At 51.5% G+C, this 21,156-nt stretch overlaps 1 protein-coding gene across 1 annotated transcript; it reads right to left on the bottom strand.

Moving 5' to 3' along the window:
- Positions 1 to 652: 652 nt before the first annotated feature.
- Positions 653 to 20,463, bottom strand: SLC8A2 (solute carrier family 8 member A2). Its single transcript, XM_051989271.1, has 10 exons — positions 20,339 to 20,463; positions 16,325 to 17,027; positions 14,885 to 15,552; positions 13,039 to 13,461; positions 4,808 to 4,911; positions 4,360 to 4,377; positions 2,960 to 3,084; positions 2,618 to 2,717; positions 1,265 to 1,543; positions 653 to 1,153 (listed from the first exon to the last, which is right to left on the bottom strand). The coding sequence occupies exons 2-10, from the start codon at positions 16,997 to 16,999 to the stop codon at positions 777 to 779; spliced, it is 2,769 nt and encodes a 922-aa protein (XP_051845231.1). The 5' UTR covers positions 17,000 to 17,027; positions 20,339 to 20,463; the 3' UTR covers positions 653 to 776.
- Positions 20,464 to 21,156: the final 693 nt, after the last annotated feature.

Genomic DNA, 21,156 nt, shown 5'->3' with positions numbered 1-21,156 from the left:
GGGGCTCTGGGCACCCACGGGTTAAGGGAGTGGGAGGGAGCCCGAGGAGTCCCAAGGCGCAAGGAGCGGGGCAGACCCAGGACCGGGGAGCTCTGAAGAAGGCAGCCCAGGAGGGGGTCCCCCAAACCTTGGGGCTATGGCTGCTGAGAGGGGGGCCACGACTCTTTGGAAGAGGGGTCCTTGGGGAAAGGAGCTTCTCGTCCCTCCAGGAGTCATTAGATGCACTCTCTGAAGGTGAATCCCCAGAAGACTTGGGGGCGGCAGTAGATTCTTGGACGAAGAAAGGCGGCGGAGCTCCCCGGAGATGGCGGCTGGCAGGGGAGCAGGGCGTGGGGGAGGCGCTGGGAGCTGCGGGCGAGACACGAGATTGTCGGGAGGGAGAGGGCCAGAGGCCTCCGCGGGCCCGGCGGCCTGGCAGTATTCTGAGGGCAGGGAGGTCTCCCTGCGAGTGGCAGCCCTAGGGAGGGGCGGGGTGGGGGCGGGCAGGCTCCCCGGCCCAGGCGGGATTCCCGGGGACCGGGGCTGTCTCTGGCGCTTGGGGTGGAGGCCCCGGCAATGTCCCAGGAGGGAAGGCGGAGGGGGCCGCCTGGGAGAGGCCTGGGCCCCGGGGCGAGGGCAGAGCCTTCCGGGGGGTTCCAGAGGGGGTGGCAGTAACTACCTGGGCACGAGGGGAGAGCTCCCTGGGATGGGACTGGGCCACCCCCCAGGAGCGTGGGCGTGGTCATAGATCCTTAGGGTGGGCGGGGCCGGAGGGCCGCCCGGAGGCGGAGCATCTCCTAGAAGCCCCGGATGTGGCAGTAGGCCTCCAGGCTCGCAAAGAGGATGTAGAGGAGCCAGAGGCCCAGGAAGAGGGCGGCGGTGGCCAGTTTGGGCCCCCGCGGGCCCCCCAGCTCGCCCCCGATGTGCGGCCGCCGGCGATAGAGCAGGACGGACACGGCCACGAAAGCGAAAATGGTGAAGAGCGTGACGGAGAAGGCCAGCGCCCCGGCCTGCACCTCGAAGGCCCGGCCCTGCGCCGCCCAGTACACCGCGGCCACCGACCAGGCCACGCCGAGGCCCAGGAACACGTTCACGGCGTTCGAGCCCGTCACGTTGCCGATGGAGGCGTCGGCACACTGGTCCTGCAGGGCCGCCACCTTGCTGGCGAACGTGTCTGCGGGGGAGGGGAAGAGGGCGTCAGGTCTCCGGGGGAGCCCCGCCCCCGCCCTCCCCCACCTTCCTCTCGCTCCTCATCCCCCGGCCCCGCCCCCTCCGATCCCAGTACCCGGGATGGACGTCCCAAGGGCCACGAAGACCACGGCGTTGACGGAGTCCTTGAGGCCCACGGTGCAGCCGAAGTGGGAAGCCAGGTCGCCGATGAGGGCGGTCAGGAGCCCGATGACCAAGATGGACACCCCGAAGCAGGCCCAGCCGTGGCAGTACTCAGTGGGGGGCACGCAGGCGAACAGCACCTTCCAGAAGACCGTCAGGAAGTGCATCACGTAGTCGAAGCAGGAGGGCAGCCGCTCCTCCCTCGTCCCGTCCTCCTCCTCTTCCTCATCCCCTAGGCGGCGGGACAAGTCTCACCCGAGGCCGGGCTGCGGGGCGTCCCTCCTCCACCCGGGCCCTCCTCACCCCCTCCCTCCTGCCTAAACGCTCTGTCTCCGACCCTGCCTCGGAGCCCCTTCTGGGAGCGTCTCTTCGGCACGAGCCGGCCTCGTCCGCTCCCTCGTCCTTACTACCCTCCTCCCCTGCTCTCTGGTCCCCGGGACAGAGGGTGACACTGCCATTCTGAAGCCTTCCAGGGGAGGAGTGAGGGGGAGGAGGGACAAGCGGGAAGACCACCGATCCTGATGCTCCTGCCGCAGGCGGCCCCCTGTCCCTGACCAGGTGCTCCTGACTATCTCCAGGCTCTGGTCCTCAAGAAACCTTCCTAGGGATTTCCTTCCCCTTATCGTGGCTGCCCCCACTTTGGTCTCCCCCCCCCCAATTCTGTCTGTACTCACAGAATGTCAGATCCAGGAGGAGCCACCACCAAGTCCAGTCCCTCATTGCAGAGAGAGAAACCAAGGCCCACACATAGATCTGGACCAAAGGGAGGTCCCAGCACGTGTGGGTAACATCAGGCAAAGGCAGAGCTTCGGGAACCTCTAGGTCTCAGACTCTCCCCACACACACACACTCTTCCTGTCTCCTTTCTGCCTTCTCTCCCCTCTCTTTCCTGTATTTTTTCTTGCACCTCTATTTTTTTTGTCTTTATCAATCCCTGTTTCTCTCTCTTTGTTTCTCTGTTTCTCTTTCTCTAATTTTCTCTCTGTCTCTCTGTTTGTCTCTTTCTCTGTCTGTTCTCTCTTTTCTCTTCCTCTCTGTTTTTGTCTGTCTCTGTTCCTGTCTCTGTCTTCTCTTCTCTCTTTATCTTTCTATCTCTGTCACTTTCTGTTTCTCTGTGTCTCTGTCTGTCTCTTTATCTGTCACTCTGTCTCTATCTCTGTTCCTATCTGTCTTCTCTTCTCTTTCTCTGTCTTTCTGTCTGTCTGTCTCTGTCTTTGTCTCTCTCCCCCTTTCTCTCCATGTTTCTATCCACTTCCTGCTCTGGGGGATGGGGTGAAGGAAGCAGGGGAGGATGTGCAAGCGGTACCTGCGCTGACAGTGATAGCTTCTAGAAACTGCTCCCTCCAGGAATGGGTCCCAATCACGAGAGCCAGGTTTGTTTTCTTGATGAGCTTGTCCACTGTGTTCTGCGGGAAGGGAGGCACCCTGTTGGTCCCAGACAGCTCAGTCCCTCCCCACTCCCCCTCCCACTGCCCCCAGTTCTAGCTTGGACCAGAAGGGGAGTGACTCCGGGCACTCTCCGTGGTCCTGATAGAGGCAGCCAGGATGGTGGCCTCCCTTCCAGGTTCCCAACTCTTCTGCCCCTTCACCCCCAGGCCTCCCGGCTTTTCTACCCGTGTCCCCAGGCTCCAGCGCCTGCATCCATCACCTTAAAGTCATAAGATTCCTCTATGATGACTTCGAGGCGGCAGTTCTCCCCCAGGACCGGCTTTCCCATCTCCGCAATTCTCCGAGCCTCCTCTTCTTCTGCAGTCAGCTTGCGGTCTCCATCCCCTACGGGACAGGTCGCAGGGAGGGATGGGGGATTCGGTGGCAGTGTGAAGGATGAAGGTTAGATTCTGGGAAGGCATGTCTGCTTCAGGCCCCAGGGAGGAGTGATCAGGAAACTTCTGATAATCCCTTGGCCTGGCTGTCAGAGCCAACGGAGCCCAATCCTAACCTCAGTCTCTCAGCTCATTAACAGTGCTCCCTTCTGCTCCCTCGGGATGGCATCCAAATACCCCAGGCTCCATTCCTTCTTCCCCCTCCTCCTCTCCCTTTTTTTCTGTCCTTTGGGGCCTTTACTGGAATCTCTCCCCAAAGCCTCTAGCTCTTTCTGATCCCACAAAACCCTCTCCGGAGCTCTAATGGCTTCCCGAATGAATTCCACACTCAGCTCCTGGGGTCTCTCCAACTTGGAGGACTTTTGGCAAGGTGGGAAGGGGGAAGCCTCCTCTCCCCAACCAGATGGTGTCATGTCATAGGCCAAGGTTTCAAACCATCTCCAGATCCTCACCTGAAGGAGAGCCTAGACTGAGGCTGACCTCGAGCCTCCCACAAAGTGGCTCATCTTCACAACTAACATATATTCAACTTGAATCAGGACTCCCTCCGTAATCTAGATCAAATCTGAAACCTAACTTTAATACTGACATCTTAAATCTAAGTCTGACCTGAATGCCATCTTCACACAAATATAACCCTAATCTTGATCTGGACTCAAATCGATGCCCCTTTCAATTTCAATTAGCAAAGTTCTATAATTCATGCTCGATTAAGTCGATATAGTCTCTTTTGGAGACAATTGGGGTCAAGTGACTTGCCCAGGGTCACAAGCTATATCTGAGATAAAATTTGAACTCAGGTCCTCCTGACTCCAAGATTAGATGTGTTATCCACTGCACCTTGAACACAGAACTAATTCTAACCATGAATCTGACCTTGACCCCTGACAGTAGCTGAATGAAATACCAACCCTAAGTTTATCTGAATCCTAAAGCAAATTTTGATCTTCTAACTTGAAGTCAAAGTTTGACCCCAACATAGAACCTGGATTCAATCTCCTATTTTTTCTTAATCCTGAACTGGAAACTGACCCTAATTTTAGAGTAATCGGTCTGAGCACAAATCTTAAGTCTTACTATGACCCAATCCTACTATCTATCAGTTGTAAACCCAACACAGCCTTACGTTTAAGGACAATCTCATCTCCAAGAATCTGAAAAAAAAAATTTGTCCTAATACTGCCCTCCTCCCAGTCTCAGCCCTTTGTTACCCAAGCCAACATACCCTGATTGAGCAGGAGAGCTGGAAGGAAAGACAAAGAGACAGAGAAAGAAAGGGCATTAATTGGGTCTCATCTGAGACAATTCACTTTCTCAAACACTCCAGCCATTTATTCCACCCACTCTACCCAGAAGAGAACAGAGCTTTGGGCACTGTCCATGGTTCTGATCAGAAGCTACTGGACCTATATTTGTTACTTTGGTTCCACGATACCTTGATCCTTCCTCTTCCTCTCAGATTCCCATCCCCCTTCGTCTTTCCTTGATTCTTCACACCCCATTGAGATCCTTGCCCACTAATACTTATGCCCCATCTGGATCTCCTCTCCATCCTCCCAGGCCTGAGCCCTCTATGTCTTCCTTCACTCAGTTACTAAAGAGAACCCTGTCATCTCCTAACCCAGTCCCTTTGACCCTCCCCTACCCACCAGACCAGCCACAGCCACAGCCACCTGAGATCCCTCGCTTCAGCCACTGGGGTTGCCCCAGTTCAATGAAGAAGTTGTCTTTCTTCTCATACTCCTCATCATCCACTATCTTCACTTGGAGAGTTTTCCTGGTTGGAAAAGGGAGAGACAGAGGATGGACTCCCTGTTGACCATAAGTGGGGAATCTGAGTCCTCTTGGGGACTCCCTCCAAGTCTCTAGTGCTTCCTCCTAGGTGTTTACATCCTCACTCTGACCCACCCCTAATAGCTCCTGGGTTTCATGGGATTAATTGGACACTCGTTGGTTTCTTCAGTATCTCCATCACCATGGAAACAACTCAGATTTGGGAAGGGAGGGAAATAGATAGAAAGCTGCCTCATACAGGCCCCAATACAAACACTTCAGTCACACAGCTGCATCACACACAAGTGTATGACATACACAAAATCACAAAGCACATAAAACAGACACATGCTATCAGAAAACATTGACAACTCATAAACAAAAACTGCTACAACTACACATCCTTGACATCCAGTCATATAGTACTGGCACTAGTCAGTCATACAGTTGCTCATCACACAGTCACAAACAATAAAAGCTATAGGGAAAATAATGATGGACACGGTGCCAGCAAAGACTTAAAAGCTTTGAATCCTACATCCATAACTTATGAGCTTTGTGACCCTGGCCAATTGTAGTAAATGGAAAGAAAGTTGATTCTAGAATCCAAAGACCTGGTTTCAAATCCAGCCTTGATGATGCTGGGCAAATCATTTAAAAACTTAACTTTTTTTTTTTTTGGTAAGGCAATTGGGGTTAAGTGACTTGCACAGGGTCACACAGCTAGGGAGTATTAAGTGTCTGAGACTGGATTTGAACTCAGGATCTCCAACCACTATATCATCTAGCTACCTCAACAGCTTCTCTTGCCATCTGTAAAATGAGAGAGTTGGTCTAGATAATATCTGAGGTCCCTTCTACCTCCATGCCTGTGATCTTATGGAATCTATTCTCAGTTTCCTCCTATGTAAAATGGGCAAGGCACCTGTGAGACACCTGACTCACAGGACTATTAGAATGCTTAAATGAAGTTCTGTCTATAAAAGTGTCCTGGAGAATTTAGAGCTTGACAGAAATAGTTGTTGTTGCCAAGCATAGCCATACATCAGCACAGTCACACAGCAAGCACACTGCAGACAACGGCCTATATATACAGTAGATATACAGATCTATGTGAAGATATAACTCAAAGATATACTTATATAAATAGATCACTATGAAGTTATAACTCAAAGATATACAGTATATATATATACCTGAAGATATAACTCAAAGATATACACTGTATATATATAGATAGATCTATCAGAAGATGTAACTCAAAGATATACACTATATAAACAGATCTCTGTGAACATATAACTCAAAGATATACAGTGTATATACAGATTTATCTGAAGATATAACTCAAATATATAGAATGTATGTATATATATGAAGACATAACTGAAAGATATACTGTATACACAGATCCATCTGAAGATATATTTTCAAAGATATACAATATATCATCTATATAATATAGATCTATCTGAAGATATAACTCAAAGATATACAGTATATCTATATAATACAGATCTATCTGAAGATATAAAGTATGTATGTATGTATGTATATATATATATATACACACACATATATATCTGAAGATATAACTCAAAGATATACAGTATATCTATATATACCTATATCCATCCATCTATATATAGATCTGAAGATATACGTCAAAGATATACAGTATATATATACATATATATGAAGATATAAGTCAAAGATATACAATATATCTGTATAATATAGACCTATCTGAAGATATAAGTCAAAGATATACAGTATATATATGTGAAGATATAACTCAAAGATATATAGTATATCTATATAATATAGATCTATCTGAAGATATAACTCAAAGATATACAGTATATATACAGATCTATCTGAAGATATAAAGTATGTAAAGTATACACACACACACATACATCTGAAGATATAATTAAAAGATATACTATATAGATAGATATAGATTTATCTGAAGATATAATTCAAAGATATACAGTATATACACACACACACACACACACATATATATATATGAAGACATAATTGAAAGATATATACTGTATATGCAGATCTATCTGAAGATATATCTCAAAGATATAAATTGTATATATAGCTTTATCTGAAGATATAACTCAAAAGATATACAGTATATATATATACATCTGAAGATATGTCAAAAATATACATTATATATATGAAGATATGTCAAAGGTGTACAGTATATATATGTGTGTGTGTATATATATATACATACATACACATATACATGAAGATATAACTCAAAGATATACAGTGTGTGTATATATATATATATCTGAAGACATAACTGAAAGATATACACTGTATATACAGATCTATCTGAAGATATACCTCAAAGATAGACAGTATATATAATATAGATCTATTTGAAGATATAACTCAAAGATATACATTGTATATATAGCTCTATCTGAAGATATAACTTGAAAATATACAATCTATATCTATATCTATATGAAGATATAAGTCAAAGATATACAGTATATATATATACATATATATGAAGATATAACTCAAAGATATACAGTATATCTGTATAATATAGACCTCTCTGAAGATATAGCTCAAAGATATACAGTATATATATAAGAAGATATAACTCAAAGATATATAGTATATCTATATAATATAGATCTATCTGAAGATATAACTCAAAGATATACAGTATATATACAGATCTATCTGAAGATATAAAGTATGTAAAGTATACACACACACATACATCTGAAGATATAATTAAAAGATATACTATATAGATAGATATAGATTTATCTGAAGATATAATTCAAAGATATACCATATATATATATATACACACACACACATATATATATGAAGACATAACTGAAAGATATATGCTGTATATGCAGATCTATCTGAAGATATATCTCAAAGATATAAATTGTATATATAGCTTTATCTGAAGATATAACTCAAAAGATATACAGTATATATATATACATCTGAAGATATGTCAAAAATATACATTATATATATGAAGATATGTCAAAGGTGTACAGTATATATATGTGTGTGTGTATATATATATACATACATACACATATACATGAAGATATAACTCAAAGATATACAGTGTGTGTATATATATATATGTATGTATATATATATATATATATATATATCTGAAGACATAACTGAAATATACACTGTATATACAGATCTATCTGAAGATATACCTCAAAGATAGACAGTATATATAATATAGATCTATTTGAAGATATAACTCAAAGATATACATTGTATATATAGCTCTATCTGAAGATATAACTTGAAAATATACAATCTATATCTATATCTATATGAAGATATAAGTCAAAGATATACAATATATCTATATAATATAGAACTATCTGAAGATATAACTCAAAGATATACAGTATATCTGTATAATATAGACCTCTCTGAAGATATAGCTCAAAGATATACAGTATATATATAAGAAGATATAACTCAAAGATATATAGTATATCTATATAATATAGATCTATCTGAAGATATAACTCAAAGATATACAGTATATATACAGATCTATCTGAAGATATAAAGTATATATACATATATATATATACATACACACACACATATATATGAAGATATAATTCAAAGATATACTATATAGTTAGATATATAGATATATCTGAAGATATAATTCAAAGATATACAGTGTGTATATATATACACACATATATCTGAAGACATAACTGAAAGATATACACTGTATATGCAGATCTATCTGAAGATATATCTCAAAGATATACGTTGTATATATAGCTTTATCTGAAGATATAACTGAAAGATATACAGTATATATATTTCTGAAGATATAAGTCAATATACAGTATATATATGAAGATATGTCAAAGATATACAGTATATATATGTGTGTGTATATATATATACATACATACACATATACATGAAGATATAACTCAAAGATATACACTGTATATACATATATATATATATATCTGAAGACATAACTGAAAGATATACACTGTATATACAGATCTATCTGAAGATATTCCTCAAAGATAGACAGTATATATAATATAGAACTATCTGAAGATATAACTCAAAGATATACATTGTATATATAACTCTATCTGAAGATATAACTCAGATATACAGTATATATCTATATCTATATATATGTGAAGATATAAGTCAAAGATATACAGTATATATATATGAAGTTATAACTCAAAGATATACAGTGTATATATACATATATATGAAGATATAACAAAGATATACACTGTATATATACAGATCTATCTGAAGACATATCTCAAAGATAGACAGTATATCTATATAATATAGATCTATCTGAAGATAACTCAAAGATAGACTATATATATACATACATACACACACATACATATATATCTGAAGATAAAACTCAAAGATATACAATATATCTATATAATATACATCTATCTGAAGATATAACTCAAAGATATATAGTGTGTATATATATATATATATGAAAATATAACTGAAAGATATACACTGTATATACAGATCTATCGGAAGATATATTTCAAAGATACACAAACACACACACACATATATATGAAGATAAAACTCAAAGATATACAGTATATATATATATGAAGATATAACTCAAAAGATATACAGTATCTATCTATATATAGCTGAAGATATAACTCAAAAGATACACATTATCTATATATATATCTGAAGATATAACTCAAAAGATATACAGTATCTATATCTATATCTGAAGATATAACTCAAAAGATACACAGTATCTATCTATCTATCTGAAAATATAACTCAAAAGATACACAGTATCTATCTTTATGTATCTGAAGATATAACTCAAAAGATACACAGTATCTGTCTAAAGATATAACTCAAAAGATACACAATATCTATATCTTACATATATCTGAAGATATAACTCAAAAGATACACAGTATCTGTCTATCTGAAGATATAATTCAAAAGATACATAGTATCTATCTTAGGATATAACTCAAAAGATACACAGTATCTATCTGTCTAAAGACATAACTCAAAAGATACACAGTATCTATCTGTCTAGCTGAAGATATAACTCAAAAGATATACAGTATCTATATCTATATATCTGAAGATATAACTCAAAAGATACACAGTATCTGTCTATCTGAAGATATAATTCAAAAGATACACAGTATCTATCTGTATATATCTGAAGATATAACTCACAAGATATACAATATGTATCTATATATTTCTGAAGACATAACTCAAAGATATACAGTATATATTGTATATACATATGTATATATATATATACACACACACATACATATATTTGAAGATAAAATTCAAAGATATACTATATATATATATATATATATATAGCTCAAAGATATACAATGTATATACACATATATATGAAGATATAACTCAGATATACAGTATATATAAACACACACATATATATATATGAAGATATAACTCAAAGATATACAATATATACAGATGTATCTGAAGATATAACTGAGAGGTACACACTGTATATACAGATGCATCTTTGAGTTACACTTCAGCTATAACAGGACACAGCCACGCCTTCGCCACAGGATCACAGCCTTGTAAGAACAGGTCCGGGGCACTCAGCAACCCCATCACCAGAGCCGGCCCCTGCAGCCGCGCCTTCCTATCTGCTGGGTCAGCTCAACTAAACCAAAGTTAACAGTGTCCAGGGCTCTGTGCCGAGGAAGACCCAGCTGCCATCGCTTCACAGGAGCCGTGTGAGCACGCCCACGCACAAACCTCCACTTCCCCACCCCACTCCCCACTCGGACCTTCTCTTTCCACTCCTAAATATTTTAAACTCCTGTAGTGGGGGAGGGGGAGAGGGGCGAAGCTACCCCCAGAAATCACTCTTTAAGCCGGGGAGGGGCTATCCAAGGTGCTGAAGCCAGATTTCTGAAGCAGTTTGGATTCTCAGAGCTAAGGAGACTCATCTAATCCAAGGCCCTCATTTTGCAGAAGAGAAACCGAGGTTCTGAGAGGTCAAGGAGCTTGACCAGTCCCACAGCTGTTAAGGAGCAAACCCAAGTCCCTGGGCTCTCCTCTTAGATTCTGTTGCTTCTAACCATATATGTTTTGGGTTTACAGTCTCATTCTTATTCTCTCTCTCTCTCTGTCTCTCCTCTCTCTTCTGTCTCTGTCTCTCCTCTCTCTTCTGTCTCTCTCTCTGTCTCTCTTTGTCCCTTTCTCTTTCTCCCCCTTTCTTTCTCTGTTTCTCACTTACACACACACACACACACACACACACACACACACACACACACACAGCCAGGGTGAATGAGGACAGTGAAGGGCCAGGATCATGAAACAGGAGGAAGGTGTGAAGTCTGACAAGATCCGGGCTCCCTGAGAACGCCCCTCCTGGGCTCCGTGTCTCCGCGAGATCCTCCCTCTGCCTCTCTGCATCTATGTCTGCAGCCACCTCGTCGGTGACACAGGGGCCCTGGTGCGAGCTTGCTGGGGGAGGATGGGGAACGGAGCTCTGCTGCCCAGATCTGGGAACAGAAGGCTCAGGCAGCAGCTGGGAGGGCTCCAGCTCCATCTCTGTCTTTGGAATGGAGGTGGAGGGAGGGGAGGCAAGGGCTGGCAGCTTCCTCAGTGGTAGTGCGAGGGCGGAAAGTGATGGATGGAGTCTGTCTGTGTGTGCGTGATCATGTTCATGTGTGTGAGAGAGGGGGGAGGGAGAGGAGAAGGAGGAAAAAGGGAGAGGGAAGGGAAGAGGGAGAAGGAGGGAGCGAGAAGGAGAGGGAGAGAGAGCAGAGGGAGAGGGAGAGAGGAAGAAGAAATGGGAAAGAGGAAAGGAGAAAAAGAGATGGGAGAGAGAGAATGGAGAAGGACATAGAAAAAGATGGGGGGAAGAGAAAGGGAGGAGAAAGAGAAGGGTGGAGAGCAGGAGGAGAGAGGCTCCCCCAGGAATTCTCCCCACGGCAGGGCATCTCCAAGGGCTTCAGCATCACGCTGCACAGTTGCACACTTCTCTGGCTCCCCTGGCCCAGGCTGTCCCCGCTCTTCCATATCTTCCTGGGTCTAGGTCTCTGTGGACACTTCTCTCAGGATCTCATCTCCTGTACACACATATAGCTGTGTTTTTTTTTCCTCAGAAGCACTTGGGGTTAAGTGACTTGGCCAGGGTCACAGCCAGGAAGTATTAAGTGTCTGAGACCAGATTTGAACTCGGGTCCTCCTGACTTCGGGGCCTGGACTCTCTCCACTGCACCCGTTAGCTGCCCCGAGCTGTGCATTTTTGAGAGGCCTACTGAAACACTGGGTAGAGGGGCCCCGGGGCAGAAAGTCTCAGGTTCAGATGCTCCCTTTGACACATTCTGGCTGTCGAGTGACTCAGGCATTCAGTGCTCTCGGCGGCTCAGACCTACATCAGCGAAGGGAACGTCTACCCTGGGAATTCCCTCATGTTGCTGGAGCCACAGATCCAGACCAAATCTGCACATTTACATTTGGGGGCTTTAGGGAGCAGGAGAAGGGGCTGGCTCGGGAATCCACCTCAGGAAGTCCTCCCATTCCTGCCTCCGGCGCACCTGCTGTGCCAACGGTTCCGAAAACATTCTCTGCCCACCCGGAGCCGGGCTTTTCTCTCCCACCGCCCTCCAGGCCCGGCCATCTGTACCTCGCCAGGGTCCAACGCTCTCCTCGGTTCCTCTCTTCTCCTCCCTGTTCTCCTTTCATCTCAATCCCTCTGCCAGCCCAGCCTGTGGTGAGTCACTCACCGGCCCCCTGTGGGGCCTATTGGCAAACACGGCTAATTAGGGGAGAGGATCCAGAGAGAGCGAAGGGAGATGATGTCCCGTCCCCAGTCGGTAAATCTCCCTGCATGGGAATGGCCTCTGGGCCCTTCCTCCCCCGGGGATCCGGCCCACCCCGGCCCAAAGCCAGCAGGAGGGCACTCTGCCTGCTTTGCGATTCCTGGCATCCCCTGCTGCCCAAGGAGGAATAACCTGTCTCCAGAAGCACAACCCTCTTGGCCCCCCGGGACCCTCCCCCCTCCCCTCAGCTCCCGGCCCCTCACATGGTCTCGTCGTCTCCGAACTCGAGCTCCCCGCAGGCGTCCTCGTAGTGGATGCCCCCGCCGCGAGCCGTGCCCTCCACGGTGCGATAGGGCAGGCGGACGGTGCCCCGCGCGCCGGAGCTGCGGATCACCCGGACGTCCACGGTGCCCATGCACTCGCTGACGTGCAGCCGCCGGTCCTGGAACGTGAAGATGCCCGCGTGGTCGTCGTCCAGGATGGTGACGGTGGCGAGCGCGGGGGACACGAGCCGGCCCTTGGGCCTCCCGCCGCCGTCGGGCTCGAACATGCCCTGGGCGTCCCCCACCCGCAGGTTCATCAGCCGCACGAAGAAATGCTCGTCTTCCTCGAAGATGTCGTCGTCGATGATCCCGATGCGCAGCTCCTTCTGAGTCTCCCCAGGCTTGAAAACCAGCGTGCCCTCGCTTCGGGAGCGCCATGGGAGAAAACCGGACGGGCCGGAGTCAGCACGCGGCCCGGACCTCAGACTGTCTTCCACCCCTCCCTTTCCAAGTGGGCAAAGTCGGGCATCTAGTCCGCAGTCTTAACCTAGCACCCAGACGCCTCCCAGAGTGCTTAGCGGGCTAGGGAGCCCGGGAAGGAGCAGCTTGGGGCTGAGCCCCCCCGCCTCCTCTCGCTGGGGAGGAAAGGCCAGGGGCTCGCAGCTCCCAGGTGTTGACAGCACCTTTCCCTTCCCTTCCCCCTCTGCATTCTCACTCTGGCAGATTCCCCGGCCTGGATTGTCTCCCCAGTTCCCTTCCCCAACCCCTCCCGGGGCTGCTGGGGGCCCCTCACTGATCTCTCCTGCCCGCAGAGGTCTCGGAGCTTCCTCACGGGGGCTGAGGCAAAGCCCCGTCTCCCCAGGGAGACAGGAAGCTCCCTCCCTTCCTCTCCAAGAGTCAGGCCGGGGCTCCCCGTGCTCGGGGACGCCCCAGTCAGCAGTCACATGACAAGCAGACTCCCTGGAGGGTGGGGGCTTGCTGGCAGAGCCGGCCTTGAAGGCCACAAGGCCCTCGGGGGGAGAGCACCTCCCCCCCAGATCTGGGAGTCCCAGTCCTGATGAAGGGGGCGCTTCCTGCTGGTGACGGACTGATTTTCATTAACGAGCCGGTCATTTGGATAGACTAGGGGGCTGCTCCCAGACTCAGGTGGAGAAGGATTCAGTCCCGCCTCTCACACATGCTGGCTGTGTGGGCCCGAGCGAGTGATGTCACCTCGGAGCCCCCTCAGCGAGCTAACACGGTGGGAGAGCACGGTGATTTGGAGCAGGAAGGGGTTTCCTCACAGGGAACTCCCCACCTGAAGAAAAGCCTCCGATTTATGAAATAATCTGCCTTTTCAAGGCGGTCGCTCCCCTTCCCCACCCCACCCCCTGCACTGGGCCGGGGTCCCTTGGGAACACAGGATCCTAGCGACCAGAATTCCTCTTCCACCCTAAAAATATCTCTGTCACCATGACTCTCCTTCAGGCAGATGAGCTTCTCCCCCACCCCCGGCTCCGACATCACCCACCCGGAACAGAGCCGTGGCACAGGGGAGCTGGGCAGGGGGCCCAACGGCGGACCAGAGCCCGGGAGAGGCTCGGAGACGGCTGGGCCCGAGGGGGCCGGGGAGGGCAGGGGGGCCCGATGGTGGGCCGGAGCCCGGGAGAGGCTCGGGGACGGCTGGGCCCGAGGGGGCCGGGGAGGGCAGGGAGGCCCGATGGCGGGCCGGAGCCCGGGAGAGGCTCGGGGACGGCTGGGCCCGAGGGGGCCGGGGAGGGCAGGGAGGCCCAATGGCGGGCCGGAGCCCGGGAGAGGCTCGGGGACGGCTGGGCCTGAGGGGGCCGGGGAGGACAGGGGGGTTCACCTGTACTCATAGTCGGAGCCGGCCTTGGCCGAGCCGTCCTCGGTCCGGTAGTCCACGTAGAAGGTGCTGTTTCCCTCCCCGCCTTGGCAGGCCACGGAGAGCAGGACGGAGCCGCAGTTCTCCAGGCAGTGGTAGAGACTGGGCTCAAAGAAGATGTGGCTGGCCCCGTCCTCCTCCTCCTCCTCGGGCCCGTCCAGCAGGGCCGGCTTCCGGGAGGCGTCGGCCACGTGCTTGCGGAGCACGTTGCCGGCCCCGGTCATGAGGCGCGTGGCCTGGATGCGGTAGAAGGCCCGGCTCTTCTGCTGGTGCAGGAGGGCGTAGTAGTTGGCCATCCCCACCAGCTGGTCCAGGCCCTTATCGGGGTGCTTCTGCTTCAGGTCCTTGAGGATCTGGATCACCTCCTTCCGGCTCTCGTCCAGCTCCCGGTCTTCGGGGCTCGGGCCCGGCCCGATCCCGGCCTCCACGCGGTGGTGGTCGGGCCCCACGAAGGTGCCGTCCATCTCGATGCCCTTGGGGTAGTCGCCCTCGGCCCCGATGATGACCCCGCTTCGGGGGTCGGCCCGGTAGCGCTTGTAGACGTACTTGTAGAAGAGCAGGCGCTTGTCGGCCATCCAGGCGAAGACCACGCAGACGGGGAAGAACACCAGAGTGAGGAGGGCTTCCCACACCTGGGGGCCGACAGCCGGGGAGGGACGGAGCCAGGTTAAAAGAGCCGCGGGCCCCTCCTGCGCCCCCCTCCCTGCTCCCTTCTCTCTCTGCCGCCTCCCTCCCCTGCCTTCTCTCCAGCTCGGTCTCTGTCGCTCTGCCTCTTTCTCCATCTTTTCCCTCATCCCTCCATCTCCTCCTCCTCCTCCGGCTCTGGCTCCTCAGTCCTCCCTCTGGTCTCGGGCTGCCCCTCCCTGCCTCTCTCCACATCCTCCTTCCCTCGTGTGTCTCCCTCATTTCCCCTTTTTCTGCCCCTCCCCCTCCATCCATCAGTCCGTCTGGTGCTTTTCCTGACTGTTCCTCCCCCTCTGGGGCCCAGCCCTCTTTGCTTGGATGGGGCAATAAAAGGGCAACGAAATGAAGCTGTTCAGCCTGGATAAGCTCGCCAGACCGGGGAGATGCAGGGGGACTCGGGACCCCCGGGCTCTCTTTCTCCCCGCCGGCCTCTGCCGTCCCCCTCCTAGAGGATTCTGCTGTCCCCTCCCCCCCGGCTCGGAAAGTCTCTAAAGGCGGGCTCCGAGTTTTCCGGCGGGCTCGGGGTCGGGGCTTTGGAGGGAGGGGGGACCCGGCCGCAGGGAAGGGCAGGGTCCGAAGCACAGATCTAGGGAGCGTCCCCGAACCCACTGGGAGACCGAGACCCATATGATGCGGCGCCAGGTAGCGCACAGGGAGAGGCTAGGGGCTGGGGCTCGAGGCTGGGGGCTGCGGGGGGAGCGTCGGGGGCCGCAGGCTCACCTGGACCACCCCGGGCGAGATCACGGCCAGGATGAGGTAGAGCCAGATGTAGGCAAAGATGCTCCAGGAGGCCGTGACGAAGAAGACCCTCAGGTGCTTGATGCGCCGGCTCTCCCCGGGGGGGATGACGTAGATGCAGACGGCGATGACCACAAACATGTTGAAGGCGGCGCTGCCCACTATGGTGCCCGGCCCCAGCTCCCCGGCCTGGAAGTTGTGGCCACACACCTCGATGACGGACAGCAGGATCTCCGGGGCCGAGGAGCCCAGGGCCATCAGCGTCAGGTTGGAGACGGTCTCGTTCCAGATGCGCACGGTGCCCACGCTGGTCTCGCCGTTGCTCTTGGTGACCGTGACCTCCTTCTCCTTGGAGGTGATGACTTCGATGGAGGTCATGAAGCGGTCGGCGATGATGGACACTCCCAGGAACATGTAGACCATGGCCACGAAGTAGACCACGGCCCTGGCAGCCTTGTCCCCCAGCGACGGGTCGTCCGGCTCCCACACGGGCAGCAGGACCCCGGGCTGGCAGCGGGTGGAGCCCGGGCAGCTGCTCTCCTGGCTCGCGTTGGGGCTCGCGGTGGGCGCCGGGGAGGCCGAGGCAGGGGTGTCCCCGGAGCAGGGGAGCACGCCCGCCAGCAGGGCGGCCCCGGCCAGAGCCAGCGAGGGGGCCATGGAGAGGCGGGCAGGGGGAGCGCCCGGGCTGCAGGGGAGAGACCGAGGTGAGGAGGTTATGGGAGGGCTGAGGGCGTTGGCGAAGGGATGGGGGCCCAGGCAGAGACCCCCTGGCGGGGAGGGACAGGAGTCAGAAGGAGGACCCGTCTAGCCTCCTCCCAAGCCCGAGGTCCTGAGGGGAGATGGGGGGGCAAGTATCCTCCCCGGCCTCCAGGCTTAGGGAACAGAATCCGGCTCCTCACCCACTCACGGGGTACCGGGTTCGAGGGGGATTCTCCAAAATGGGCAGATGGGCGCACAGAAACAGGAGAGGGACAGAAAACCATGGCCGAGACACAAAACAAATAGGGAGGGACAGGACACCGGGGAGAGGCAGGGAGACCAGAAGAGGGATGGAGAAAGGGGGACCCAAGGATGGGAGGGAGACTCACAGAGGATGACGGACCAGACGGGTGGAGTGAGGGAGCCAGAGAGGGGGAGACCCCGAGAAAGTGGGAGGGGAGACCGAGCAGCCGAGGGACAGAGCGACAGAGAGATGAGGAAGACAAGTGGGGGGAGACCCAGGCTCCAGTTTGGAACCCCCTCCCTCCCCTCCCCCACGACCCCCCAGGGGTACGATTTGGGACCCCTCTGGGCTAAGGGACTGGGGACAGTAACAGCCATGGCACAAGGCACAAGAGACAGAAGCAGCTCCCACCTCCTCCCAGCTGTCATGGCAACCGATTCCTGACTATTAAAAGCTGGGGTGGGGGGGGGGAGCAGGAGGAGGGAGGCCAGGCCAAGACTAGGTGTCCCCTGAGCACTCGGAGACAGCGCGGCTGCTCCCCCTCCCCTCGGCGCCCTGCTCCCTGCTTGTGACGTCCCACCTTCCTTCTTCCTGAGTCATCGCTACCCCTGCTCCTGCAGCAGGAGGGAGGGTGGCCAGACTGGCAGGAGGGACTTCCCAGAGGCGGAATGGGGGCTCCCCGGCACCCCGCCCCGGCGGCCAGCCCCTCTGCAGCCTCCCAGAGCCCAGGGCCCGAGGTATCCCTGACATCGACCTGAAACCCGAGCAGGGCTTCGGGCCCCGGCCGGCGGGTGCAGGTCATTCAATCCGAGGGCTGGCCGGCCTCTCCCTGTCAGGGCCTCCCAACTTTCCCAGGGCTGTCGGGAAGGCTCTCCCGGGCTCTGGCCCCCATCCTGCGCTGCCGGTGGGGCCGGGATGGGAAGGAAGTTCCCCCTTCCCTCCAGGTGTGCAGGTATCCATGGGCACGCGCGTGTGAGAGGCCGGAGGCAGCTGAGGAAAAGTGTGTCCGGGTGTCCGTGGCCTGAAGGCGTCACCCGCCCCCCGATGGGTCTGCTAGTTGTGGGTGTGAGGAGCACGGCCCCCCCAACACACTCACACCCAGACACATACACAGGCCCCGCAGACACACAGACACACACTCACACAGACACACTCACACACACACTCACACTCACACACTCACTCACACTCAACTCACACACAGACACTCACACAGACACACACAGACACACACACACACTCACAGACACACACACACTCACACAGACACTCAGACACACACACTCATAGACACACACACACACTCACACACTCACTCACACTCAACTCACACACAGACACTCACACAGACACACACAGACACACACACTCACACTCAACTCACACACACAGACACACACACTCACAGACACACACTCACACACACTCACACACACACACACACACTCATAGACACACACACAGACACTCACACACAGACACACACACTCACACACTCTCACACACACACACACTCACTCACACACTCTCACACACACACACATAGACACTCACACTCACACAGACACACACACACTCACACAGACACACACTCAACTCACACACACACAGACACTCACACACACAGACACTCACACACACAGATACACACTCACACACACACAGACACACACACACACACACCTCACCAACTGTGTTCATGCCCAACTTTGGTCACAGTCACACGGACACACACATTCACCAGCACCACCAGAGCAGGTGCACAACCCCCCCCCCCCAATTACACAACTCCATGGCTGCATGTATAGAATACCCATAGATAAATACATATATATATATATATAATACACTATGTACAATAAACACAATATATGTAAGAACATATATACACGTCAGCCACCCATGGAGCTGCCTGCGGCCTCACCAGGCACCCACAGCCGCCAGTCTGAGACACTTGGCCAGTCGCCGCCGACGCCCCCCCCTCCGGCCCTCCTCCCTCTGCCCCCATCTCCTTACCCACCCCCCAATCGACCAAAGCTGGAGAGGAGTTAGGTTTCATGAACTGTCTGGGGCAAAGCCCCGAGGAAATAGACCCTGGCCCCGGGCAGGAGAACAGATGGTTCATGGAGCCTCCCCCCCACCTGTCTCCTCAAGGCCCTCGGCTTCCGCACCCCCCTCTTGGCCACCCAGATCCCAAAGGGAGGGGGGATGGAGGTCACACTATGGTCAGGACTCGTGGGGGGGCCTGGCTGTGAGGGGGGGCTGGGGGACAGACGGGACAGCGAGGGGTGGAGAGGAGCAAAGGATGGAAACCCTTCCATCTGCCCATGGTGTGAGCTCAGGTAGTGGGAACGATCTTGGGCCCCCCCCCCCAACAGCTCGTTTCAAGCCCCTCCCTCCTGAAACCCGCCTCCGCAAGCGGGGGTGGAGATGAGTGTGTGGGCGGGGATTTACCAGGCTCTGGGGGGAAGAAGGGAGAGATGGAGAAGGGGATGGAGAGAGGCAGAGAGAGAGACAGACAGACAGAGACAGAGACAGAGACAGAGAGAGACCGAGAGACAGAGACAGAGACAGAGGGTGGAAGAGAGAAGGAGAGAGGGAGAGAAAAAGAAAGAGAGACAGATAGAGATACACACAGAGAGACACAGAGAGACAGAGACAGAGAGAGAAGAAAAATAGAGCCTAGAGAGACAGGAGTGGCAGAAACAGAAAGATGGACAAGCACGAAGGGGGAAGATGGATTCTGTGCTCCTAAATCCCCAGAAATCATGCTTTCCCGAAGGGAGGGGGTCAGAGCAGCAAAGCTCTGGGAGCCCATGTCTCCCTCACCTAGCACACATCACTCAGCCTTCGCTTCCCAGGACTGACCAGCTGAGGGCCCCTGGTCTCGTTACAGATCGCTCTGGGGGACTCAATCACCCATCATATAGACAAGTGCTGGACACCACCCCCACCCCCAGCAATCCCCGTCTAGGGGCCTGGATCCCCCCAAAGTGACCAGTAACCCCCCCCCATCCCGCTCCCATCTCCTTCCCCAGCTCGGGGGCTCCTACCTGCTGGTTCTCCGGTCACAACGCTCCAGCAGACAGCAAGAGACAGATGGAAAGAGTGATTTGGGGGAGATTAAAAGAGGGGGTGAGACACAGGGAGACAGAGGAAGCCAGGGAGAGATGGGGGGGGGGAGAGGGAGAGAGAGAGAGAGAGAGAGAGAGAGAGAGAGAGAGAGAGAGAGAGAGAGAGAGAGAGCGAGCGCTGAGGAGAGGGAGGGGAGGGACAGAGAGGGAGGGGAGTAAGGGAGAGGAGGGGGGGAGAGGAGCAGGAAAGCAGGAAGAGGGACCGGGAGAGGGGAGGAGAGCCAGGGAAGGAGGAGGAAGCTGGGAGGAAGACGGAGGAGGGAGAGGACCAGGCTGAGGGAGGCAGCTGGGAAAGGAGAAAGGAGGGGAAGAGGGGCAGGCGGGAGGGATCAGGGAGGAGAGGGAAAAGAGGGGATGGCTTGGGGAGGAGGGAAGAAATGAGGTGGGCGGGCGAGAGGAAGGTGGGGAGGGCAGGGAGGAAGAGGACCGAAGGAGGTAGCAGCCCTGAGAGGAGAGAGCAGAGAGGAGGGATGGCTAGGTGTGAGAGCCTGGAGAAGGGGGAGGAGGAGGGGCTTGGAGGGAGGAGGAGGGGCCCGAGACCCTCCTTTGTCTGGGCGGGTGGGGTGCAGACTGATGTTCAGCACCAGGGAGAGGGCGAGCACCAGTGAGGGAGCGGGGAGGATGGGAGTCTGGGAGGGAGCGGATGGGGGTCCGGGAGCGGGGAGAAAGGGGGTCCCGGAGCGGGGAGGACAGAGAGGAGGATGGGGGTCCGCGCTTCTCTGGGGAGCTCCAGGCTC

This window comes from Antechinus flavipes, chromosome 3, assembly GCF_016432865.1.
Source record: "Antechinus flavipes isolate AdamAnt ecotype Samford, QLD, Australia chromosome 3, AdamAnt_v2, whole genome shotgun sequence".
NCBI classification, from domain to species: domain Eukaryota; kingdom Metazoa; phylum Chordata; class Mammalia; order Dasyuromorphia; family Dasyuridae; genus Antechinus; species Antechinus flavipes.
The sequence above is the reverse complement of the archived record's forward strand: the minus strand, read 5'-3'. Positions and strand labels throughout refer to the sequence as shown.